Raw genomic sequence first — 25,680 nt, forward strand, 5'->3', positions numbered from 1 at the left:
TACCTTTTTTCTAGTCAACTTTCCCAACCTTTGTCCCTACTCCCTGAGGAACTTAGGGGAAATGGAAGTTCCCAAAGCAAACCATTAATGTAAGTATTTTGACTATAGAGGGTTGGCTCCGATAACTGGGATTGTCACAAGTCTTACAGAAGTATGATAGTTGCAATACCTTTTAGTCTTATTAGTATGAGGGATGACAAAGTTTACCACCTAATGCTCTTTACAAATCCAGTTTTGGGCTGTTTATGTAAACATGATTTTTTTAAACCCAAGTTCTACTCTTTGTAAGATGAAATTAAGGACATGCACAAAATAATCATATGTGATATCATTATGAATAAACCAGCAATGCCTCGATTAACAAAAGCCAGGGAGGAGCGGTGAAAGCCAATTATTTCACATTGACAGTTTTCTTCACTATTTCTTATGCCTTTGTCTCTGAATTATAGCAGATCAGAAGCGATCTGTAACCTTCATTGAGACTCAGCCGGAGTCAGCAGCTACTCCAACAGACACACTTTCTGCCACTGCTCAACCACAGGGTTACAGCCCACTCCCAGCGAGAAAGCCAGAAGGAATGGATGAGCCAGTCCTCACTTCTTCCCCTGCCATAGTTGTTGCAGATCTCCATGGTGTATCTTCCAAGCAGGTGGGTACCAGAGAAACAGACAAGCTTGCTTATTTCCAGGAGCCATTGAATATGCGAAATGATCCCATGTAATTATCTAAAGGTTTATAAAGCATTGCTATCCAAGTACACACTGGTTTTGCCATCACAGGAAAGAAAATCTATTTGAAGTATATAGCAAGGAATATATTTATTTAAGAAGAACTGAGGGGTCTAGCACGATGGCTCAGTGGCTAAATTTTCACCTTGCAAGTGTCAGCATCCCATATGGGCACCAGTTCAAGTCCTGTCTGTTCCACTTCCCTTCCAGCTCTCTGCTTGTGGCCTAGGAAAGCAGTGGAAGACAGTCCAAACCCTTGGATCCCTGTACCCATATGGGAGATCCAGAGGAAGCTCCTGGCTCCCAGCTTTGGATCAGCTCAGTTCTCGCCTTTGATGCTGTCTGGGTAGTGAACCAGCAGATGGAAGAGCTTTCTCTCTGTAAAAACTACATTTCCAATCAAAATAAATAAAAATCTTGAGAGACAGAGAGAGAGCCCTGAGAGAAGTTATTCTTAGTTATAAAAAACCTACCAGAAAATATCTTGCCTCAAAAATAACCACGTGATGGGTCACGTGATAAGTCCAAATCGAGTTCCCAGCTCTTCTTGGCTTTAGCCCTGGCATAACCTGGAAGTTGAGGGCATTTGGGGAGTGAGCCAGGGGATGAGAGATCTTTCTCTTAGCCCCTCTCTCATACAGTCTCTCTGCCTGTCAAATAAGCAATATGTTTTTTAATCACCATTCAAAACAGGAGTATAACATATAGCTGAAAGCTCAATTGAAAAAGAATAAAATAAGCTCCCAAAGTGATGAAGCCATTTGGTATTAGAGCCTTCTGTGTCCTTAAAATAGGTGGAACTTCTTCTTTTAATAGTTTCCCTCATTATTTTGACTTTTTTCTTGTTTTTTTTTTTTAATGCCTATAGGTGCTGCCTTGTAGTATTTAAAAACAACTGTAAGACAAATATATATATGTGTGTATATATATATATATATATACATATGTTTGTTTAGTATTCAAAAAAGTTATAAAGTACCTTAATGCCATTATTTTTATTTGATCCTCACAGTCCACAAGTTAAGCAGGGGAAAAAAAAAAAAGTGATGTTCCTGTTACAGGTTAGAAAACTAAGGCTGATTCTAAGTTGGAAGAGCCTCTGTAAGATCTCACAGCAACTGCTGGACCGAGACCAGCTCTGACTCTTTGTCAACTTGTAGCTGGAAAACATTTTTTCTTTCCTGGCACTCAACCTTCTTCACTGTGACATCGTTATCCTTTTGCTCACAGAGTGAGTCCCTCCCTGCCGAAGAAGGGGAAAAGAAGGAAGACCGAGAAGCCCAAGGGGCTACAGCCCACAGCCCCCTCTCTGCTCAGCTCTCAGACCCCGATGACTTCCCAGGACTTGATACCTCTAGCCTTCTGCAGCATGGAGACACCGTCCTCCACATCAGTGAGGAAAATGGCATGGAGAACCCCCTGCTGGCTAGCCAGTTCCCCTTTGCTCCCACTGAGTTGGGGGAGGCAGATGTAGTCCTAGATGAGTCACATGTTTAATTCTGTATTTGGTAAGCAGCAGGGGAGGTGTAGAGAAGCTATGGAAAGGATTACTACGGGAAATCGAATACTTTTGTTTGAAAAAGATGAATTGCAGGCACTTTACATCCAAAGAATGGTACAAATCTGAGTAGATTTTGCTGCCAATATGCATAAGGTTTCATAAGCATCTTAAAAAACCAGTGGCTAAAAGATTCGGTTATGTGAAGATCATGCAGACCAGAAAGGGATGAAGGGAAAGAGCCATTTCTCTGTACATTATTTATGATGCAAGAAGCTTTGAGCAGTTAACCATATTCACTGTTACACTACAGCTTTCATAGGAATATTGCTAATGATACATTCTAATAAGAGAATGAAATTTTTCGAGGTTACGCACATTATACATGCCATGCAAAAGTTTATTTTTATAGTTTCAAAAATATTAAATCAAGTGGCTGTATCTGAAGTATCTTACATAAAATAATCAACGCAGAAATTATTACAATTAAGCCTGCAGCCGTTTTTGTTTTGGTCAACAATACAGCCATTTAGAGGGAGGCAAAAAAAAAAAATACTATTTTTTGAGCTGTGGACTTTAAAAATATTTATTTTTCAATTGTCATTTTCACTACATGTTGTAAATCAAAATGCTAATGCTATGAGAGTGTTTCATTTCATAATTAGTCCTATCAGACAAAGAACATTCTAGAAATTTCAGACATTCTGAATTAAGAAGAACCTAACCAGCCCATACAACTTTAAAAACTAACTGTAAATATAACAGGATGATAGAGCTGGTATTCCTACTTGTGGCCCTGACAACACTAATGTCAAGATCAGGATTTATTGGGAGATATGATTATTTCCCCTACAGTATATTGTGCCTGCCCTTGAGGGCATATTTTGAAATATTAAAGTTAGTGTTGTTATAATTGGTTCTAACTTTCTCAATAGTGACAGTATTCTTATGATCCTTGGGACACCTATGCTTATGGGGATAAAAGCTATAGAGCAAGCAACTTCTCCATAGACATCGCCAGCTTATTTATTTTATTACACAAATAGGACATTAATGTAAAGTTCATTTTCTTTAAGGAAAATGTAAAACTTAGAAGGTTTGTGAGGCCAATACCTATTGTGCTTTTTATCTTAAAGTAGGGCTGAGCACTGAATTTCAAAATGTTAACAGTTTATATTAGAAAACTGTTACAAAATTACAAAGCATATAAACAACCCATATACATACCTAAATTGGTATGTGGGGGAGTGAGTGTGTGTATGTGTGTGTGTGTGGGTGTGTATTTAATAGTCTTCGAATTGAAGTTAAATATAGACTTATTCTATTAAAAATAAGTTTGAAACATTCTATATGCTTAAAGTTTGACTATCTTGGCTGTGAAATGTTCATGTATATAAAAGAGAAACATAATAACCCACCCTAATCATAAATATTATTTTTCTGTTACATTTGCTTATAGGAATTAAAACATAGGAACTGTTCATATCACAATTTATGATTTCACAAATAACTTGGGGTTATGTTCCCATTTACTAACAGAATAAAAGACATTCATGAATTAAAGAAAAAAGAACAAAACTAAAGATTTCTGTTTTATAATAGTTTTCATCATTTATACTTAATACTAAGTTAATATCCAAGTGCAGAAATATGTATGTAAGTGGTTTAATGATTCTAAACTGATACACTTTGCCTGTTACAAATCATGCTGCTCAATTCGTGTTAGAGGCCTTACGTTTGGTCATTACAAACGTCTGAGTGTTGCTCAGTCTGTGTGTGCTTTGTTCCAGTTCTTTGATTCAGATTCTCTGTGTACAGCTGTATCAGATATTTAACAAGTGAGGGGTCAGAGAAGACTGTTCCATGTTCAAGAAGAATCCCAAATATCTTTATATATACCTATATATACATACAGATAGATATAGATCTATTTACAAACAACGCTGGGCTGCTTTCTGTAGGCTTGTGCTGGGCTGCCTTTCCATCTGACTTCTTCACTCTAGTGAATGGGAGTCTGTTTGAAACTTTTAAAAGAAGCTAATGCTGTCTTTTGAGAAAAATTTTTAAAATCCTCCACTCTGGAAAACTGGGCCTTACAGAATTGGGAATGTTTTCATATGGGACTACTGGGATTTGCAGATGTGTGCATCTGTTCCTTATGAGGTGCCCTTAATGTGTTGAATGTAATGTGCTGAATGTTTTTGTGTCATGGCTAAAGTATCTATATGTATGTGCATTAGACTGTTGTAAGATGTATTCTCAGGAATACTATTATTTGGAATTTGGCAGAATAACTAGTTTTAAAAAAAAAACAACCACCACAGTTGGGGAAGACTAGAAAAAATTCAAGAAAATTGAAAATTTTTTATAATGTTCAAAATATTGATTACATCACTAAAATTTAAATATTACCTTGATAACCACAGTATTCGTAATAAGAGATCATTTCTTAAGCTGCGATTTGTAATATTTACCTTACTCAGAGGAAAAAATAAAGCAGGCACCCAATTCCCATAACTTAAACAAAATGGAATCAATAGCAGGTTGCTTCTTCTGAAATTGGCGTTTTCAGTTCTCTTTTAAAGACAAAAAAAGTATCAACCTTGATAGTGGGCGCCTATTTTTCCTATTCAGATTCAATGAAACAAGTTCAAATCCTGGAAACAGCATTTTTTATACTATACATTTTACTTTTTTTCCTAGTATTTGCTGCTTTCAATAATTCTATTACATGAGTTAAATTTTTTATTTTTACAAAGTAAAGGAAGTCATTGAGTGCATTGGGATAGGCACTAAGAAGTACTAGGTCAAGAAGCATAATTGGGCGTGGTAGTACTAGGAGAAATACTGCAGTATCGGTAGTCTGATTCGGGCCTGTTGGAGAGTTTGGGAGCTGCCGATTTGCTGTCTCCATCCTCCAGGAGTAACGTAGACGGGATGGCTACTCCTCTCTTTCGGATCTGTCCCTTAGTCACTCCACTGACCAACTGTGAAAGTATCTGAAATGCAAACAGGGTGCGTATAGGGATCCCCGGAGAAGAAAGGATCCTACAGAAGTAGAATGATCATTCCAAAAAATGAATTAAATATTTTTTCTTCAAGTTTTACCGGATACTTTCTAGCGAGCACAGCCTCCAGGATATGCTGCCCTGACCTCACGCTTCCAACTCCATGGCCTTTCTTGGCAGTGAGAAGAAGCCCCACTCACTCACTTCCTACAGTGGGTCTCACTGGCAGCATTGTAGAAACTTTGTTCCGACACTCAGGAGAACAAAAACAAGTAGAAGGCAGAAAGTGTTTGGAAAAGATACATTTACATCATTTTAAGATCATTTTGATTTGCAGATGAGTGTACCTCTGTAACATTTTTTAATAGTCACTGTGACCATGGGATGAAAATCCTATATTAGCCATTTTATAGGTTACAAACAAAAATTGACTACACAGCCAACTTCCCTCAAATGACTATGAAGTCTGTTTTGAATATGAATGACCAAAGAGCATGCAAAAATGCATAGGAATACATTCTGAAATGTTTATGAAAGATATTTATGAAAGATGTTAAGATTTCTGTGTTTGAAAAATGCACATATAATAAAATGTCTAAAGACACTTATGAGGACTGAGTTTCCTTTATCCAAGTAGGGAACAGGTTATCTGATTCACAAAGATACTCAACTTGGATCCTTGGGGTATGTCTTTATTATTGTCTTGTCCCTCTCTCAACCAGCAGTTTGGCCTGTGGTCACCATCCAACTAGAGTCCTTCAGTTCCCAACTCTTCCCCTCCCCCAACTCCATTTGACTCATGATTTCCACCCCTATGTTTAAACATAAAGCAGAATGGGTTTAATGGGAGACAGCTATCCCAATTTGACCTCTTCCTCCTAGATTATGAATTATTAGAATGACTAGCAGATTTCTCAGTGGAATGGTTGGAAGACCTGATTGTCTTTTGGATGTGACCAGAAATAAATGGGTCCACCAATTCTTTTATATGGAATACAAAGTGTCCTGTCCTTACCCCATTACGATGGTCTCGGGATTTGGGCCTGCCAGCAGTCCCCAAGGTCACCGAGGCCGTGGGAGACAAGCTGATGAGGAATGTCCACTTTATTACGCACAGGTTACAGGTTTTCAAGGATAAAAGGAAGGGCAGGAGGGAGCCTTCCTGCAGACCCCACAGCCACCAAAGATGCTGTAATGGCTGTATGACATGTCTATCTCCCTAGATCTGCTGGTCATGTCAGAGGTCAAGTGCAGGTATACTCCCCTTGACCTTGTAGCCCTGTGGAAACTCACAATCCATGCGTAGGCTTGAAGGCTGTGCCTCAGGCCAAGGGGAGGGTTAGGTTTAAGCCACGCCCTCTAGGCAGAAGGGCAGGGGCCTGGTCATCACCCACAGGATGGCTCTGCTTAAATCCATCTCTTCCTGACCCAGTGGTCTTAGGCTCTTACTCATTCCTGCGTTGCTAGTGAACACGGCTAAGACAGAAAAGCAACCCAGAAGTCTGGCAAAGGGCAGGCGTTGTAGCTCGATGGGTTCAGCCTGCCTGGGATGCCCGCACCCCAGAGTACAGGAGTGGTTCTAGTTCCCATTACACCATTTGGATACAGCTCCCTGCTGTTGTATCCCTGCAAGCAGCAGGTGCCGGTCCAAGTGCTTGCATCCCTACAAGCCACGTGGACTTCCGGGATGGAGTTCCTGGCCCAATCCCACAGTGAACCAGCAGATGGAGGATCCCCAGCAGGTGCCAAACTTTGGGCCATTACCCAGAGGAGTACCCTGAGGAGACACCAGATGGATGTCTCCCCTTCTATCATTGTTTCAAACAAACAAGAAGAGGCACAAAAGGCAGGAGCAGAAAAGGAGAGCGATAAAGTAGTCGCGCCCATTTTCTCCCTAGCACCGGCTCTACTGCTGGGGGAATTACCTGGTCGTGCTCATTCAGGCCTCACAACAATCCTAAACGCTGGGCACTGTCTTTAGAGATGAGGAAACCGAGGCTGGGAGAAGGGACTTCCCTGGAGAGAAAAGAGCATTGTTGTCGTTGGAGAAGACAGGAAGGAATCCCAGAAACAACGCGGAACAAAAAGTGAGGTGACTGTCCGGGAAAGTAAGGAGAAAAGAGCCCTCTGTGCTGTTCAGGTTTAGGGCTGGAACCAAAGGTGCAGGTCAGAGGAAGGAAGGCGTGCCCTCGGCCATGCCCCGCCCCCAGGCCGAAAAGCCCCGCCCCCAGGCTGGCAGCCTCGCGGCTCCTCCCTCCAGGCGAAAGCGGCACTGCTTCCGGGCTGGGCCTCAGTTTCCGGGCGAGTCCGGAAGACTTCCGGGCCGAAGGGGCGGGACTGAAACCGTCGGCCAATCGGAACGACGCCGTGGTCCTGCCGGGCGACTCGTGGGGGGTAACTTGCACCATGGCGTCGGGCTGCAAGATTGGTCCGTCCATCCTCAACAGCGATCTGGCCAACTTGGGGGCCGAGTGCCTACGGATGTTAGACTCGGGGGCCGACTACCTGCACCTGGATGTAATGGACGGGTAACTCCGCGGGGCGCGGGGGGCGGGATGCACGGCGTCCCTGGAGCCCGGAGCGCCTGGCTCGGAACGCGGTCCCGAGCAGGGACCTCCTGGCCCCCTCTCCCCCCACGACCAACGCGTGGTCCTCCAGCACTTGGGTCTCGGGAGCGACCAGTTAGAGAAACCGAGGCAGGCATGACTTGCCGTGAGCTGCGGGTTGTGCCTGCGGGGCGCTGGCTGAGGCGGCCCTCTCGGGGAACGGCCCCGAGGTTTGTTGCACCTGCCGGGAGACTTGCCGCGTTCTGCCACTTGCTGGATTGCCTCGGACGTGCCGCTTGACCGCGTTGAGCTTCAGTTTTGGAAACTGACAAAACTGACAAATGGTGTTGAGTCACTGAACCTCCTCCCACTTTGGCATCGTTGGAGATGAAATGAGTGAGCCCAGGCTTACCGTGCCTGGCATGTAATACATGCTTTGTAATTGTTAGTTGCTTTATTATTAACTAAAATTCTGATTTTGCTGTCTATTTCTCTTCAGGCACCCTGCTCTTCAGGGAGGTCAGTTTTTTGTAAGTAATTTTTAAGCACTGTAGTTATAGCACGTAATAGTTTCTGGAATCAGGTTTTGGCTGCTTGAGTGGGTTGTAAAGTGAGGAAACAAACCTAGAGAGAACAATCCCCTCCCCACCCCCGTTAGGCAGGACTGTGACAGACCAGCTCTGGATGCGCCAAGTAGTTCTCTAAGTGCCATTGTTACTTGGCTTCTCTAAGTGCCATTGTTAACTGGCTGTGAAATTACAAAAGCCGTTCCCTTGCGTTGAGATACAGATTAATCCTTGTGTTTCTACTAGGGAAAACCATGTTCTTTTTCCTCCCTCATTCTGCTATGCAAATGGGTGTTATTTGTAAAAGACAACCGACTTCTTAGTGTCACTCTAATCTGTAGAGTGCCGATTTCCTTTGTTTTGTGTGGTTTAATATGTTGTTTCTCCTTTGCGTTCTACTCAGTCGCCTTAGCAATCTGTTCAGCTGTTGGAGACAGCTCTATAACCATGCACTCCTTAAAACTAAGAGGCTAAATGTGCAACAAGGTTAGTCAGTATTAACCCTCTCGATTTTAGTTCGCATGCTTCTGCTTAAAATTCCTAAACTGTCACAAAGGATGCCGAATGGGGTGGGTGGCTCAGGCACAGGGGACTACATTTTTTGTGCCTGAGACAGTCTCCCGTCATTAGGGGATAGAACTGATTACTGGTTGTATGGGAGTCCCCTCCATACACGCAGCAGTCGGACTTTACGAAAGTCAAGTATGAATAGATGATGGGAATCATTGTCTCAATGCACCAGTCTGGAATACTCACCCTAACCCTGGCAGCTGTGTTGGCGCACACTTGCCTGTGTCTGAGTGCTCCTTCCTGGGTTAACCTGCACAGTCTTTCCAGGTAGATGCTGTGATTAGCACCGCATGTGCTGGTGAGGCATTGGGCACAGAGAGGTTGAGTCTTCTGGTTAAGAAGTGGGGGGCCCGGGTGGAAAGCAGAATGATACCTGCTTTTTCTTATTTATTTGCTGTCACTCCTGCTACACAGACAGCTTTCTGAAAGCAGGTTCTGCCTTTTGCTTACCTGGGTGTTCTGTGCGGGTGTGGCCCGTGATAAGCGTGGCTACCTGAATGGCTGTGTGGATAGTGGGTGGGGGTCTCTGACAATCACTTGTATCCCCACCTGCGCCAAGGCACACACTGACCTTAGTAAGAGAAACATATTTTTTTTACTCAGTCCTCTTCCTTTCCCAGGAAACAATATGGTCCAGAAAAAAAAGTAAATCAGGGGTACAATTTTGAAGTCTCCACAATTATTGTGTGGTGAGACCTGCTTCTATTCCTCTTTTTGCAAATGAGGAAACCGGTGTAGGGCAGTGAAACTCTGCTGTGCTCTTCCTCCAGAGGAGGCCGAGTCTGGGGGCTGTGGTGCTGAGGCTGTCCCCGGCCAGGGGGAGGTGGCCAGCCATAGCCTCTGTGTGTGTTTCCTTTCCCTGGGCTTTTTAATAAATTCTACCCTACAGTCCATTTTTAAGCATGCTTACTGTTTTCTAGTTTCTCTCCCTGCCCTGACCCCAATTTTTCTCCTCATTAGAATGGAATTGCCTTCCTTTAAATAGCAGAAACTCATTTCTGGAAGAGCACATAATGGCAAGACAGTACCTGCAATGTGTGGCTTCTAAACCTGGGTTAGCAATACTGACATCTAAACTAATCTCCTTGATTTAAACTGGGGAAATTTTACATTAATACTAAAATTAAGAGATCTGCTGGCCTGGCCGAGGGTTTCGTAGAACCACAGACAGACTGGGGAAGAATCAGGCAGCTGCGTCTGGCCGGTCCAGGGTTTGTGCCCCATCTTCTCTGTTTTGCTCCCTGGGTTACATGCCAAGCGCCAGGAGCTTGTGAGCTTAGGATTCTTGATTCACTGGAAGATTGTTTTCTGGTAATAGTGCTGCTATGTTTTATAGCGCCTGAATCCTTTTACCCATCTTTCTTTGTCTGAAATCATAAAATAGATTGCATTATAGTTATAGATAAAGCTTAGGGGGTTAGTGGTAGAACATGATAAGATAAAATAATTCCTGTTTTGCAAGAACTTATGCTAGTAAAGTGAAATGTGTTTTTTATTGCATTTTATTTCTTCTAAGATTTTCCTTAAAGTACTTTCAAGGAAAAATCAAACCAAGGGTAATGATGAAGTAGACATTTTGATGGAATTTCTTACAATTTAGTGTTTTCCAAGCTGTGGTCTGATAACTCTTAGAAGCATTTGCTGAAAATTGAGATTGTTGTGTTTTCTGGAGTCAGTAAACTCTAGGTAGAATTGCTAAGTTCACCTGTAGCATGTGTTCCCATGGTTACTGTTGTCAGGCCAATTTGGAATACCCTAACATCCTGTTTTGGTGAGCAGTTCTGTTGGAGCTTATCCATAAGTCTTTATTTTCTTCTGAGAATATTGGCCTTTTGTTCTTCCAGTGTAGTTAGTGGCATCAGTTTTATCTTCAGTAGAACAAATAGACACGTAATTTGAAACTCAAAAGCTTTATACATTATGTTTATATTCCCGAATAAAGTAAAAGTGTGTGTTTTCTATTTTTGATCTGTATGATACTCAGAAGCTCCCCCTCCTTTTTTTAAGGGTTTTTTTGTTGTTGTTGTTGGTTTTTTTTTTTTTTTTTTGAAAGAGTTATAGAGAGAGGGCAAGATCTTCCAGCTGGGAGTTTCTGGTTGCCCACGTGGCTGGCAGGGACCCAACACTTGAGCCATCTTTGACTACTCTTCTCGGGCCACTAGCCGGGAGCTGTATTGCATGTGGCGCAGTCAGGACATACGCAGGTGTCGGGCCTGTGTAAGCATTATGTTCTGTGCTTATCTGCTTCTTGTTAACTTATTTTTTTTAGAGATTTATTTATTTTTGTTACAAAGTCAGATGCACAGAGAGGAGAGACAGAGAGGAAGATCTTCTGTCCAATGATTCACACCCAAGTGACCACAACGGCTGGTGCTGTACCGATCCAAAGCCGGGAACCAGCAGCCTCTTCCAGGTCTTTCACACAGGTGCAGGGTCCCAAAGCTTTGGGTCATCCTCGACTGCTTTCCCAGGCCACAAGCAAGGAGTTGGATGGGAGGTGGAGCTGCTGGGATTAGAACCAGCGTCCATAAGGGGGCGAGGACTTTAACAGCTAGGTCACACCGCTTATCTGCTTCTTAATCTGAAGTTTTAAGTACTCAGAGGTTTCTTCAATCCATAATCTTAACAATGATCCTTCTAGGCAAGTATTGGGAAGCCGTGTGTGTTCTCTGTGGAGCCCGACTCTTCCTAGGTGTCCTGGTTGGCACAGGGCTGTGGTAGTTTAGAGCCTGGTCTGTGCTGCCACATTACCCGAGCTTACCACCTGCCTAGGCGGTAATATGTGGGAATTATTAAGAACTCTGCCTTGTGGGTGTGGGTGTGGTGTGTACTAATGCTGATTTCTGCCCATCAGCTAAACCCAAGACTTTAACCCTTGTTTAGCCACACCCCAATCTAATCAGTAAACAAATTCTTTAAGTTTTGCTTGTCTTTGTCATTTGAGTTATTCCTTGCCAAATGATCAACATTTTTTTTCACTTCTTGCAATTTATTGCGCATCCATCTTTGTGCATATTTTTATCTTATTGTTTGCTTTAAAGCTTTCGTACGTTCAGTATGGTGAAGTGCAAGCGGCTGAGCCTGGTAGTGGACACCTCAGTGTGACACAGTGGACACCTCAAAAGTGACACAGGGTATCTCCTGCCCTTTGCACACTGAGCTGGTCAGCAGCTTTGCCTCTTTATTTAAACATATATTGTTCCCAGCCTTTGAGTCACTTTTTCCCCACCTTAAAAAAATTCTTTTTTCTTTTTTTTAAGATTTTATGTTTTGTTATTGGACAAACAGTTATATATAGAGGAGGAGATACAGGGAGAAAGCCCCTCCATCGATTGGTTCACTCTCAATTGGATTCCACAGTCAGAACTAAACCTGTCCAAAGCCAGGAGCCCCCTGGGGGTCTCCCACGCAGGTGCAGGGTCCCAAGGACGTGGGCTGTTTTCTACTGTTTTCCCAGGCTACAAAACAGGAGCTGGATGGGATGTGGGGCAGCTGGGACATGAGCTGGCGCCCATATGGGATCCTGGCAGATGCAAGGCGAGGATTTAGCCCCTAGGCTATTGTGTAGGGCCCAGAGATCATATTGTTTTGTAGTGTTCTTGTTTTCATGTTTTGTAATACTTGCTGTTTTGTCTGTAGTCCTAGATTGCTTGCTTGCTGTTGTTTCTAAACGCAGATTTCAGTGGCTTAACGAAGTTTGCTTGGCCTGCATGGAGCAGTTCAGTGTGAATGTCCTAACATGCAGCACTGCAGGGGCACAGTCTTGCCCCACCCTGTGGCTTTGTCATTTCCTCTGGCAATTTTATTGGCCAAGAAATAAAGTGAGTCTAGAAAAGATTGGCTTTTGAATACCTCTGATGTAAAAAACTTTAGGCCATAAGTGTTTCAGAATTTTTAAATTTCTTGATTTATGCATTTCTGTGTAAAATGAGATATTTTGGTGGTGAGAAACCAAATCTAGATACAGAAATATTTTGCTTTGTCTACGTTTTGACTAAACTGTCATATGAGGTTGATCGTGGAAGTTTCTACTTGGCAATATCGTCAGAAGTTTCAGGTTTTGCGTTGTTTTTTGAGTTTTGGATGTCCAGACATAGGGATGTTCAACCTGTACTACCTGATGATTCCACCATGGCATGATGGCATGCGTCTCACTTCAACTCAGGATACATTGTTGATAATGCATCATATGGGGCTGCCTGGGTGTGAGAGCGTTGAATTGGCTTTCCAGTGTTAACTGTACTGTAGCAGGGGTGTGCTGGTGCCATGTTGTCCCTGCCATGTCCTGTCAGTGAGATTGTGAATACTTTCCCTGGTAAATAAGAACTCCGACAGTTTTCTTTATACGACAGGGAAGTTCGACATACTCAGCAAGGTGCTAGTGTATTGGGGGTGGTTTTAGTGAGCTAGTGGTACAACCCAGGGATTCAGGGTGGGTTAAAGGTTATGTACTTTGACTCTGCTATCAGGCAGGTTTAATTATAATCCTACCTCCACACATTAACCAAATGATGTGTGGATTTTATTTATTGCTTTGCTCTTTAAATGGAATTAGTAGTAGTATCCATTGCATAATAATGTTTTATAGAGGAAATGAAGTGAGCTGTAAGGCCAGCATGTAGTAAACCTTCGATAAAAGGTAATTATTAGACGATGTAAATGTTCTTTACTGTTGGTCTTTAATAAAGTTTAAATATAATTAAACTGTCATTTGTATTCATTTTCATATTAAAATAGATTAAAAGTAGCCACAGGGTTCCTGTGACAATAACAGTTCTTGAAACGGGTACCAGGATCGAAGACTGTTATTGTGTGCCTTGGACAAATCATAAAGCTTTGAGATTTTTGATTTTTGTCATCTTCCCATTTCTGCCAGTCATGGGTTAGAAATTACACAGCAATCATTATAAATACGGATTTGAAATAACGGTTTCTTGAAATATCAAGGAGATACTGTTTTGTAAAACCAACCATTTTTTCAGATATTTTTAGTATTAATGTTGATGATGTTGATTATTAAATTGAAAAATATTGCAATCCTAGATAGTTCCCCATACTGCCCTTGTCAAGACAAATACAGACACTGAAGTGGAAACGTGTTCAGAGTAAGATCTTGTTTGTCTTGCAGGCATTTTGTTCCCAACATCACCTTTGGCCACCCTGTGGTGGAAAGCCTCCGAAAGCAGCTCGGCCAGGACCCTTTCTTTGGTGAGTGGGTGTGATGCCTTCTGAGGCTTGATGCGGTGCTCAGGTGAAGGAGAGGTGGATGATGGCTGAGTTCTTGTGAGTTCATCGAATCCTGTATCCCGACTTCACCTGCTTGTCCAGAGGCTTGACTGGCCGAGTTGTAGTAGCAAGCCCAGCTTGTTCTGTGTCATAACCTCGACATTGTAGATCTCTGCCTGAAAACTCTTCTCTTGGCTGGCTGCCTCAAGTTTGGGCCTTGGTCATTTGTCATTTCCCCTGGAGAATGCTTTCTAAGTGTTCTGTCCTAAATGAGTGTTTATTCAAATGTCGTTGTCACTTGATTGATTTTCTTGATAGAACTTCCTCAATTTGAAGTTAGATTTATCAGACTATAAACTCCACGAAGGCAGAGATTGAATGTCCTACTGTTGTTTTCTAAAAAAACAAACAAAGGCACATGATTGGGTCTCAGAGTAGTTGTTCATTAAATGTAAGAATGAGTTGATAGGTTTATTGTGTAGAAGCCATTTGTTTCTAGCAATGTGGAGCCTATGGGGGGGTGTGACTTAGGTTCTACTCAGTGTCTTAGGAGAATGTAAATTAATAGTTTTAAGGTCACGAAGTGACTTGCAAGTTAATTCAAGTGAAACAGATTGAATCTGCATTTTTGAAAACAATGTTTTATACAGATTTGTAATGGCTCACTTGCCAGATCTCTTGTATAAAAGAAACTTGGCAAATTTTGATAAGTAGCATAATAACACCATTTTTAGGGTTTAGTAGAACTTAGCATTGTCAGGACCAATTTAAAATGGAACTCTTTGTACTATTCAGTATAGTAGACTTGAACCATTTGTAGTTACTAAAATTATAAATTGTGTTTTCATTCACATTAGCCACCTTGCAAGTTCTCAGTAGCCATTTGTGGCTGGTGGCTCCTACACAGCCCAGTTATGAACATTTCCTTCATTGCAGAAGGTTCTGCTGGGTAGAATGTCTAGAGGATTCGTTCACTTTGCACCAGAGTAAATGGCTGCTGTCACCTCAGTGATGTGATATAGGGAAACTACTGCTAACATGTGCCGTGTTGAAATCTCCAATAATGGAGTACTAGTCTCTGATTACGTAAACTGGTTTTTAAAAGCTCCATTTCAGAGCCAGTTTTCAAAAGTAAGTCTTAATCCTTTAATCAGCTTACCCCCCAGACTTTTCTGTGGATTAAGCTGTTCTAGTGACTGTGAGAGGTAGTTTAAATAAATACCGTCATGTGGCTTCTGGCCATGAAGTCCTCTGCTGTCACTTTTGTGTCTAGATTTTGTTTTCATGCTTTTTTTTTCCTTTGATTCCATCTCTTAGTATTACTTTTCTCCCTAGTGGATTTTCTGTTACCAGTCCTTCTGTCATGTCACGCATCTGTGCTGTTAAACCTCTCAGTGTTTCTAGAGTCTAAGATAAAGATAAATGAGCTTTGTGTGCCTTAATATTTGTCTATTAGGACTTTTTAATAGTTATAATTTTGTGTTAATTCTTGGATCTTCATTGTTGGATTAAATGATAAATGAATGTACTTTGGGAGTTAGGTGACAGGTTGTGTAAATAACTTCTAAAGTTCTTAACAGCTAAGTTTTAGTATGGAGTAGAAATAACCATATAAGAAAAATTCACAGGAGAAGTTTTATTTAAATCAATGGCCTCAAGTGTGGTGTAAGCATCCATGGAAATCCTTGAGAAACAGATGATCTATCAGATCCAAACGATTTTATAATACTGAGATACTGGGTTGTGTGTGTGTGTGTGTGTGTGTGTGTGTGTGTGTGTGTGTGTGTGTTTAAGGTATAAAAGCAGCAGTGAGGTCATTTGCTGATGCCTCAACCCAAATTATTTTAATAACCAAGTATGTCAGTTGCCTTTACATTGGTTTATTTTATTTGAAGACCAGTAAAAAACGGAAAGAAAGAGCTCTTTCGTCAGCTCTGAAATGACTGCAGCAGTCAGGGCTAGGCCAAGCCAGCACCAGGAGCCAAGGAATCCATTTAGTTATTGCTAGTGAGCGGCAGGGACCCAAGCACATGGGCCATCAACGCTGCCCTCCTGGGCAGATCAGCCAGAAGCTGGGATACAGTCTGGCCAGCTTCACAGGCATCCCAGTCAGCAGCTTCTTCCTTTGCTCCACAATGGCTGCACCACTTTGTCACTGCTTATTGCCATGTAGATAGTTAGACCTCCCAAGGGAAAATTATAATTTTGGAAAGCTTGTGTCTTAACCACTGTGAGGCTGGCCGCTTCCTCATACTGATGATGCTCGTTGTCGTACAATGTGGTTGAAAAATTGTAGCTTGAACCATTGTAACTCAGGATCATCTCTATTTCTTCCTTATACAAAGCTCTAAGTCTGGTTTATAAATTAGACACAGTATTGCTAGCTGATGGTAAAATAAGGTAATTACAACCTACTATTATCAAATTATGGGACTGTGTTCTTTCAAAGTAGCATATTATATTCTGCTCACCATTGTGATGAGGTGCGATGAGGCTTGAGGCCCTTCGTTCTTTCTGTTTGGCATATCTGAATTGCCGTCACTGTTGGTCATTCATGCACTTTAGGGCCATTATTAAGTAAAATATTGAACACTGGCCCTGTGAAACCTCAACAGTCCATTGGATAACCAAATGGCTACTGAGTAGGAGATGGATGAAGTGTTTCAGGGTACTGAGGCCGATGTGAACAAAAAACTAGGGAGTGATTTAAAGAGTGGAAATGGTACCTAATATCAGAATGCTCAAGAACTGGTGATCTAAGTTTGCTGTTGGCATATTTATCAAACTATTAACTCTTTGAAATTGAGAACATTTCTGTTATGAACGTCTCTAATGGTTCATACTAGAAATTAGACTAAGAGTGACTTAGCAGTCTAGTAACTTAATAAGTGAACTGGATATTTTAAGCCATTGCATTTGTGTCATTTATAATACAAGAAACAAATACTTCACTGAATGCTTCTTCTAGTAATGTTATATAGGGTTACCTCAACAATACAAACTTTAACAGTTTTCTTTATTGGTTAAACCCCATATTTGTTTCTTTTGAATGGTCTTAGTTGAATACTGGTATTTAGAATTATTTTTGTTAAACGTAGTTTTTCTGTGACAGAAGCATGTGTTCTGCAACAAAACAGACAACTTCAGCACTGTCTGGGTTCTTCAGAGGACTGTTTCTTGGCTTGTGTGCATTTAAGCTGCCCCTCCTTATGAGTCACTGTTATGTTTTAAGTCAAGATCTTTAAGAAAGCCATCCCCAGTTTCCCTAAAAGATTTCCCTAAAAGCTTTCAAATTACGATGTTGGGCTAGTAGTCAATGTATTCTCCCTAAATCTGCCATCTCTGTAATCTGCCTCTGCGTTAATGGCTGGATTCTGTAGTAACTCTGGTCCGAATTCTTAGCCATCATCCTGCTTTTCCTCTGCCTCTTCACATCTAATCAGTCGGCAACTTCTGTTGGTTCTGCCCTTGTATTTAAAATCCTTGATTGCTGCCATCAGCTCACCTAAGTTATCGCTAAGTAACCTCGTTAGACACTGGCACTTGTCTGCTCAGTTCTGATCACGGATAAAACCCCATGGGGCCTGTGCTGGTGCTGGCATCCTGCATGGGCACAGGTTCAACATTCTGGCTGAGCCACTTCCCATCCATCTCCCTGCATCTGGAAAAGTAGCAGAGGATGGCTGAAGTGCTTGGGCCCCTGCACCTTTGTGGGAGACCCAGGACAAGCTCCCTGCTCCTGGTTTTTGCTGGGCCCAGCCATGACTATTGCATTTGTTTGAGGAGTGAGCCAGATGATAGGAGATCATCTGTCTGTGTAATTCTACCTTTCAGATGTATTAATTTAAAAAGAAAAAGTGAAAATGCTCACCTGCAGAGCTCTGTGCTTTGCTCTGTAATCTCATCTCCCTATCCCGGGTGTCCCCAGGCCCAGCCACACTGGCCTTACAAACTGCTCTTTGTTTATCCAACTTAGAATATACTCTCTGTGACAGTGTAGATTGTCAGCATTGCTTTTTATTTACCCTCAGAGACTACAAGGGTTAATCATGGCAATAGATGTTGAAATATAAGTAGAATCACCTAGTTTAACTTAGAGAAAATAAGGTTACATAGATAATACCATTTACCTTTCTGAACCTGATCTAGTTTCATGATTCTTTACTTTCATTGATGGCAAACTGTGCATTTTGTAGGAAAAAAATTGTTTGTTGATAGATGATTTATCTGAAATCTGCCAAGAGAAAGACAGATTAGATTTTGTCCTGCTAGGGGAATTTATATCCAAACATGGCAGGAACTTCAGTCTGCTGAGATGATATGAACTTGGCATTTCCTTCTGGTAAGTAGACGTGTCTTGTCTTTGTAGACATGCACATGATGGTCTCCAGGCCAGAACAATGGGTAAAACCAATGGCTGTAGCAGGAGCCAATCAATACACGTTCCATCTGGAGGCCACTGAGAACCCAGGGGCTCTGATCAAGGACATTCGGGAGAATGGGATGAAGGTAAGCCATCAGTGATGACATGATACCACATTACTCAATTGTGATGTCACTGTTCGTATATTCATACTGTCTCAGATTTGGTGGAAAACAGGAAGCGAATCAGTGAGAAAAGACTTCAGTAGGTGTTGTTCTTCAGCCTCTGAAACCAGATTTTCTAAGTCTGACATATTTGTCAGATACGATGTGAGTAACCCATTGTCCTCTGAAAGTGATTACATTTGAGTCTTAAATGTGATAGCCATGTTCTCAACCAAGTTTATTTATTTATTTAAAGATTTATTTTTATTGGAAAGTCAGATATACAGAGAGGAAGAGAGACAGAGAGGAAGATCTTGTCTGATGATTCACTCCCCAAGTATCTACAACGGCTGGAGCTGAGCTGATCTGAAGCCAGGAGCTCGGCGCCTCTTCCAGGTCTCCCATGTGGGTGCAGGGTCCCAAGGCTTTGGGTCGTCCTCGGTTGCTCTCCCAGGCCACAAGCAGGGAGCTGGATGGGAAGCGAGGCCACTGGGATTAGAACCAGAACCTGTATAGGATCCCGGTGTGTGCAAGACGAGGACGTTAGCTACTAGGCTACCGTGCCAGGCCCAAGTATATTTTTAAAATTAATATAATGGTATCAGCAATTCTTGTATTACATTTATTTATAAATATCAGTTATTTCTCTGGGTACTACTGAAATGCCACAATAATTAATACAGAAGTAACTGCTAATATGATGTAAATTTGTTTCTGTTGTAGGTTGGCCTTGCCATCAAACCTGGAACTACAGTTGAGTATTTGGCACCGTGGGCTAATCAGATAGATATGGCCTTGGTTATGACTGTAGAACCTGGGTTTGGAGGACAGAAGTTCATGGAAGATATGATGCCAAAGGTAAAAAAAATGGATTTTGGGGTGAGGCTTTTATAGTGTGTTCATTCAGGAAGTATCATAGACTCGAATGTTTAAGCATAAATATCGTATTGTGTATTGTATTCAGTTTCATAAATTAAAAGGTATTTATATTTTGACATAATACACTCCAAAAAATGAGGCAAAACTCTGTAATTTTGAGGTTTCTTGGGAGTTTTCCTTGAATGTGGAATATTTATGTTGTTTTCATGGAATATAGTTTGTGAAACTATGATAAATTCAATGTTATTTGCCAAACAGAAAAAGAAGGTGTGCCTTTATAAAGTTTGATTTCATTAAAAAGCAAGTGCTCTCCAATACTGTTTTATAATAGTACAGTTACCACTGTGAAAGATTTGGCTATTTGACTTTGTTTACTTGGTTGTTTTTTTCCCTCCACATACCCGCTTTAGGAGTCACTTATTTACTCGTGTGTATCTAGGTTCACTGGTTGAGGACGCAGTTCCCCTCTTTGGATATAGAGGTCGATGGTGGAGTAGGTCCTGACACCATTCATAAGTGTGCAGAGGTGAGAAGGCTCCTCTCCTGTGATGAGAGCATTTTCCTGTCTAATATAATTTCTGAGACATTTTCTTGTAGGTCAAAGAGATTTTGCTAACATTTTCTAAACTGACTTTTTTTCTTTTATTCAGAAATACTTTTGCTTAAATGTCTAAGCGCTTAGATAAATTGCAATAAGTGAGTATTCTAGATCATATAAATTGTTTAAAGACTAAATCCTGGTTGTCTAAGCAAGGCTAAAAGAAAAATTCTTGTTTTAAAAAAACCGAATATGCTGGATGGCAGTCTTTTGATGGATCTTTAAGTTCTAGGGCCTTTGAGAAAATAGAAAGTGTGTTAGTTATCTATCCTGCCTCTTAAAAACAGACTGGAAGCATTTTTGGTGGAAGTTGAGGCCAGATATCAGACATGGTCCCTTGTGAGTTTCCCGTTGATCCTCTGCATAGAGGTGGGATGCACTTCCATTGTGTTTGTTAACTCTAGAACAGGTGCTAGCCTTTCCTGTAGTGCCACAGGTAGCTGAAACTTACCTAGCCTGCTCTTAGTCCACAGTGTGGTCTACCTGCACTTCCAGTTCCTCTGTAAATGTCACCACTCTTCTGCTTGGTGCATACGTAGTAAGAACTTTCCCAGATACTTCTGGAAAAGCAGTGGGTCACGTGATTGATGAACATGTTTTCTTCAGTTCTCGTGGGATTACTTTTTATTAACTGTGCTTTGCTATTATGGTCTATGAAAAAATTCAGAAGTTATTTTTTATAATGAATGTTGCTGAAGTTAGATGAGTAATGGGGTTTCACTGGAGACTTTCCTCAGCTTTTGCTCACTGCCACCCCTCTCCTGCTTCTGCTCCTTTCTTTCGCCCGTCAGTCCCATCAGAGATTGGGTTTCATTTCTAAAGTTGAAATCTTAGGAAGCTCAGCTAAATTTAGACCCCTTTAGATGACCTCAAAGATATTCTTTTTAAGATTTATTTTATTTTTATTGGAAAGGCAGATATACAGAGAGGAGAGACAGAGAGGAAGATCTTCCGTCCGATGATTCACTCCCCAAGTGAGCGCAACTGCCGATGCTATGCCAATCTGAAGCCAGGAGCCTGTTCCAGGGTCCCAAAGCTTTGGGCTGTCCTAGACTGCTTTCTCGGGCCACAGGCAGGGAGCTGGATGGGAAGCGGGGCTGCCGGGATTAGAACCGGTGCCCATATGGGATCCCGGGTGTGCAAGGCAAGGACCTTAACTACTGCGCCATTGAGCCGGACCCGAGTAATTTCGTATTAACTATAATTATTGTTTCATATCATCTAAAAATTTATATGAATAAAAGACCGAAAGTGTTTTAGTATCTATGTAAACATTACTGTATAAGAATATTTCACAAAGCCTATGAGAAAATGGTATTAAAATATATTTATTGATTAAAATATTGGATTTCCTGTGTATTGTTTTCATAATATGCATTCTCCATCATTGTTTTGAAGATTCCTCGTGTGCATGAATCTCAAAATTTTTTGAACGAAAATAAGCCTGTCATTAAATTTGAATCATTAGCACCACTTTTTAAATATTTTAAAGTTTCTCATATTTTAGAAAAAACTTACTGTATTTGAGCATTAAAGGTGTATAGTTATCTAATGATGAGCAGTGATACTGTGTGTTTAAAGTTGGATTATCACAAAGCTCCGTGATCTCTGAGGGTATATCTAAAATTAATTTCATATAATTTGTAAACATTTTTCACTTTACCTAATTGAATCAAATGTTGAATATCAAAGTGGCTTTTACACAGTGTGGGCAGAGGCAAGGCCATAAACTCTAGTCCTGACATTGTTTTAGACCGTCTTTCAGGCATAACCTCGGTGTTTGCTTCTTCCAGGCGGGAGCTAACATGATTGTATCTGGCAGTGCCATTATGAGGAGTGAAGACCCCAGATCTGTGATCAACCTCTTAAGGAATGTTTGTTCAGAAGCTGCTCAGAAACGCTCTCTTGATCGATGAACCCACAAGGATCCCAAAGTTTCTGCTCATGGAACCTTTCTACTTGGGAAACAGGAATATTGACTTCCAAATCATATCACAATTGGCAGTGCTGCTTTACTGAGCTGTTCATTTCCTTGATTAAAACCTACTGTGCGTATCCTGAAAGGTTAGAAATTGGTGTGTATTACTACAGCTTTGTAAATGCAATTTAAAAATTGTGGTGAAATACCCTGTTTTTACTGGGATACTTGATTTTTATAAAGTAAATGTATGATTGTATTAAGGTAACAAACAGAAATGTGTCTTTATGCCTAGGGAGGGAAAAAAGATATTTTTATTTCTAATAATAATTTTCTGCTTTTTCTCAGCTACTTTCCAAAAGCAAAGGAAGTCTTTATGTCCTTCTAATTCCATGTCATTTCTGACTTGTTTCTCTGCTTGACGGTATCAGTAAAATGGAACCTTAAATACAAGCTTGGGTAGGATGGCATACCATATTCTTGCATCTGAAACATTTTTTCTTTTCACCTTATACTTGATTGAAAATTGTATGTGAATCCTAAGAGTTTTAAAATGTAAGTATAGATTTTTATGAAGCTCTTAATTCTTTGCCAGAGCACTTAATCCAGTTTTCCCACCCCCAGGTCTCTGTAATTCACTCAGTATTCTTAAGGACATCAAGTAATGCTCTTGTGCTAGCTCTGAGTAGAAAGGAAAGGTAAAATTTCTATTTGAAGTAGTATTGGTTGAATCCTGCTTCTGCCCCTTCCTGGCTGTTTGTCCTGGACAAATCATCCACCCATTTTGCCCTTCTCATTTTTGTGCCGTGTATAGTTGTAACAACAGTGCAGAGTTGCGCTGACCATTCAAACAAGTAACATGCATATGTTTCATGAGTATGAAAAACTTTCAAAGTAATCCCACTTAATATATATAAATTACACCTACATGAGGCAGCTCATGTATTTTTGTCTCTGTTTTAAATACAGAAGCTAAAGTTTAGCAGTGGGCTGATAATGTGAAAAGGATCTACACAGACATAGGATTTCTGGTATTTTGTCTTTAGAGTCATTCTTCTGTTTCACGTAACATTGTTTTATTACTTACCTTGTATTGTGTAACAGAATCAGATGACTGAGAATATTTTGGAGCTATGGATCTTTACCCCTAAGGATATATATATTTTATTACAAGAAAGACAAGGTAGGCAAAGAGGTAACTTGGTATAGAATTAATCCATAAGCTAAATATAATTGTGTTTCACAGACACTACAAGTCTGTTTCAGCTGCTTCATTCTGGCAGATCCTCTTAGTGTGTAGTAACAGAGCAAGAACTAACAGTGTCAGCATCATCCTTCTTAAAGCCAGTGAATTTTGAGAAATATGGTTTGAAAAATATTAACATGCATGGAACGGCAGTTGCTTGGGTTTTGAATCTACATTTAAAGTTAATTGCTTCTTAATACTTTTCATTTTGGCTTATAAAGGGTTTATACCATGAATACATGAATCAAACAACACAGGCATATAGAAAGAACTTTAATTAAAAAACTTACAATAAAGCTTATAATATATGAGATGTGACAAAGATTTGAGTTTATTTGCCTTGACAACTTGTGTTTGTCTGGCTTTTGTTTTCTTTTCCTTTAAAAATAAATGCATAGTAAAACTACAAGCAAAAGTTTGTCAGTGTTTAATTTGAATATTTTTACCCTTTGAAGGGAACAGTGTCATTTCCAATCCCTAATAATAGCTGAGTGTCAGATCCAACAGACTGGGACCCATGGGCACAGTGTTCAGTTACACGGGCACTACGCTGAATAACCTTGTTACATGACAAAAAATAATTCATATAAATTGTCAACTTTCACATAGAAAACAAAAGAGGTATAATAGCTTCAAAAGGCATTTTCTTTAATGTACACTCTTCAGTGTCCAATATTGAAGGGAAGTCCTTTGAAAAATTTTACTTCTCAATCTAGGAGGAAAGTAAGAATAGATGTTTATTTGAATAAACTATGGCAATGAATGTTCCAATTAGCAAATTAGCTGGATATTTCCAGATTAGGTAGAAACCAGTAATTCCAACTAATTAGAAATACAATCATTTAAAAACATATTAAGGTTGTCCTGTTGCTATTTTAAATTGGTATCTTCATGAGAACACAGTAAAACTCAAGCTGAGCTTTCAAAAAGTGTTTTAAAATACACCGATATTAAACTCTAGTTTTCTTTTCTTTATTAATTGTAAACAAAGAAGCCCATGTTTAGTTAGTCATTGATTTCTGAATAAATCAGTATTATGTTATCTGGTATAAGGATTTCCATAAATAAGATGCTATGGTTAGTTTTTAAAGCAACTCCCTCTCCATGATAAAGGTGTTTAGATGTCTTTTATCAGTGGAAAACTATATTTGTGAGTATGTTACAGCTTATATTTTATAAGGGTAGTTAATACATTTGAAAATAGAGTAGGTTTTTTAAAATTACATGTGTAGTGCATGTGTGTATGTATGTGTATGTATCAAACATATATTTCTAAGGCAGTTTTAATTACTACCATGTGTATAAAAAAAGGCAGTCATCTGATACATGGATATGTATGTGCGTGCATGTGTATGTGGGTGTACAGTCTTAAAAACTACTCAATTTTTATTTGACATCAAATTGCAACAGTTAATATCCTGATACTTATAATTTGCATGACAAACACAAATGACTAGCATTTGTCTGTAGAAGAGAAGGTAGTTACCCCTGTGGTGTAAGATGGAGAGACTTATCTTGCCTGTTTCATAAATAGCATAAGAGTAATATATGCAGTGTGTGACCAGAGTGGGTAAGGGTCGTAGAACAAGCCCTTGTTTTTGTCCGTCTTCCTTTTAGTCACATAGTTTTCTTAACCTGTTCGGTGTCACCTATTAACATTAGTGATTCCTAGACAAAAGGTTTTGTACTCTTCCATTCCAACTGACTGCCTTTTTGCATGGTGGCCATTCTCTGCTGCAGTGGCATAGAAGATTTCACCGTGCAAAATTGCGCTTGAGTGTTCAGTTTGATCCTTTTTTTCGTGTTGGCAAAATAAGGCTGCTGTGTCTTCATCTTTCAGTGGAAAAGCCCGTCGGTCCCACCACAGAGACTGAAACGGGAAACAGTCTCAGTTAAGTTTCAACTAATTTGTTTTGTTCAAATTCATGTATCAAGTATGCTGTAAAATTTGATTTTGTAGTAACTACTGTTCTATTCTTTTAGCACATAAATGTACAAACTGTCATTTGGAGCTAATGTCAAGTCAAAGTGGAACGTCCTGAGACTTTACTGACTTGGGGCTGAAGGTTTTCCCTTGACCAGGAAGAGGAGTGCTGCCACGGAGCACTGGTGTTTGCAGTGTAAGAGCACTTTGAGAAACCCTCTTTAAAAGTAACTGTTAAATATGATCTAATTTAGGTTTTCATTTTTATTCTGTTACTGACTTTTGCTTCCCTGAGTTTCCTGTCCCTTGTCTACTAATTTCTGCAGTCTACTCTGTATTTTAGATCTGTTCTTTGTCAACGTTCATTTATGAAGAAAGGTGCATGAACTTCGTGGATGCAATGTAAGAAAATGCTGCTCTTGAGGTAGGAACTCACCAGCTATATA

The 25,680-nt window shown here is 40.4% G+C and overlaps 3 protein-coding genes across 10 annotated transcripts in view; 2 read left to right on the top strand and 1 right to left on the bottom strand.

Moving 5' to 3' along the window:
• UNC80 (unc-80 homolog, NALCN channel complex subunit) overlaps positions 1–2,225 on the top strand; it is a 176,473-nt gene extending 174,248 nt beyond the window's left edge. For all 5 annotated transcript variants that reach the window (XM_040984422.1, XM_040984425.1, XM_040984424.1 and 2 more), the window contains 2 exons: positions 450–649; positions 1,959–2,225. In XM_040984422.1, coding sequence (XP_040840356.1) covers positions 450–649; positions 1,959–2,225 — 467 coding nt within the window. The remainder of the gene's footprint in view (positions 1–449; positions 650–1,958) is intronic.
• Positions 2,226–7,618: 5,393 nt separating this feature from the next.
• Positions 7,619–24,969, top strand: RPE (ribulose-5-phosphate-3-epimerase). 4 transcript variants are annotated; one of them, XM_040984619.1, is made up of 7 exons: positions 7,619–7,751; positions 8,280–8,314; positions 14,045–14,124; positions 18,512–18,651; positions 19,393–19,527; positions 19,988–20,074; positions 21,940–22,201. In XM_040984619.1, the coding sequence occupies exons 1-7, from the start codon at positions 7,641–7,643 to the stop codon at positions 22,060–22,062; spliced, it is 711 nt and encodes a 236-aa protein (XP_040840553.1). In that variant the 5' UTR covers positions 7,619–7,640; the 3' UTR covers positions 22,063–22,201. The 4 variants fall into 4 exon arrangements, with proteins under 4 accessions (XP_040840553.1, XP_040840555.1, XP_040840554.1 ...); XM_040984621.1 differs by lacking the exons at positions 8,280–8,314; positions 21,940–22,201 and adding an exon at positions 24,802–24,969 and having other exon boundaries at positions 7,619–7,762; positions 19,988–20,076; XM_040984620.1 differs by lacking the exon at positions 8,280–8,314 and having other exon boundaries at positions 7,619–7,762.
• The window catches only part of KANSL1L (KAT8 regulatory NSL complex subunit 1 like), a 105,202-nt gene continuing 103,943 nt past the window's right edge, over positions 24,422–25,680 (bottom strand). Inside the window, exon 15 of the mRNA XM_040984618.1 lies at positions 24,422–25,180. Coding sequence (XP_040840552.1) covers positions 24,956–25,180 — 225 coding nt within the window. The 3' untranslated portion in view covers positions 24,422–24,955. The remainder of the gene's footprint in view (positions 25,181–25,680) is intronic.

This window comes from Ochotona curzoniae, unplaced genomic scaffold (genome assembly GCF_017591425.1).
Source record: "Ochotona curzoniae isolate NIBS_2020 unplaced genomic scaffold, NIBS_Ocur_1.0 contig_4148, whole genome shotgun sequence".
Taxonomy (NCBI): domain Eukaryota; kingdom Metazoa; phylum Chordata; class Mammalia; order Lagomorpha; family Ochotonidae; genus Ochotona; species Ochotona curzoniae.

Bases quoted from the DNA above. Each gene is read 5' to 3' on its own strand.
- RPE (XM_040984619.1), top strand. From the start codon at position 7,641: ATGGCGTCGGGCTGCAAGATTGGTCCGTCCATCCTCAACAGCGATCTG. The intron at 7,752-8,279 runs GTAATGGACGGG...ATTTCTCTTCAG, and splicing joins CCGACTACCTGCACCTGGAT to GCACCCTGCTCTTCAGGGAG. The intron at 14,125-18,511 runs GTGAGTGGGTGT...TTGTCTTTGTAG, and splicing joins CGGCCAGGACCCTTTCTTTG to ACATGCACATGATGGTCTCC.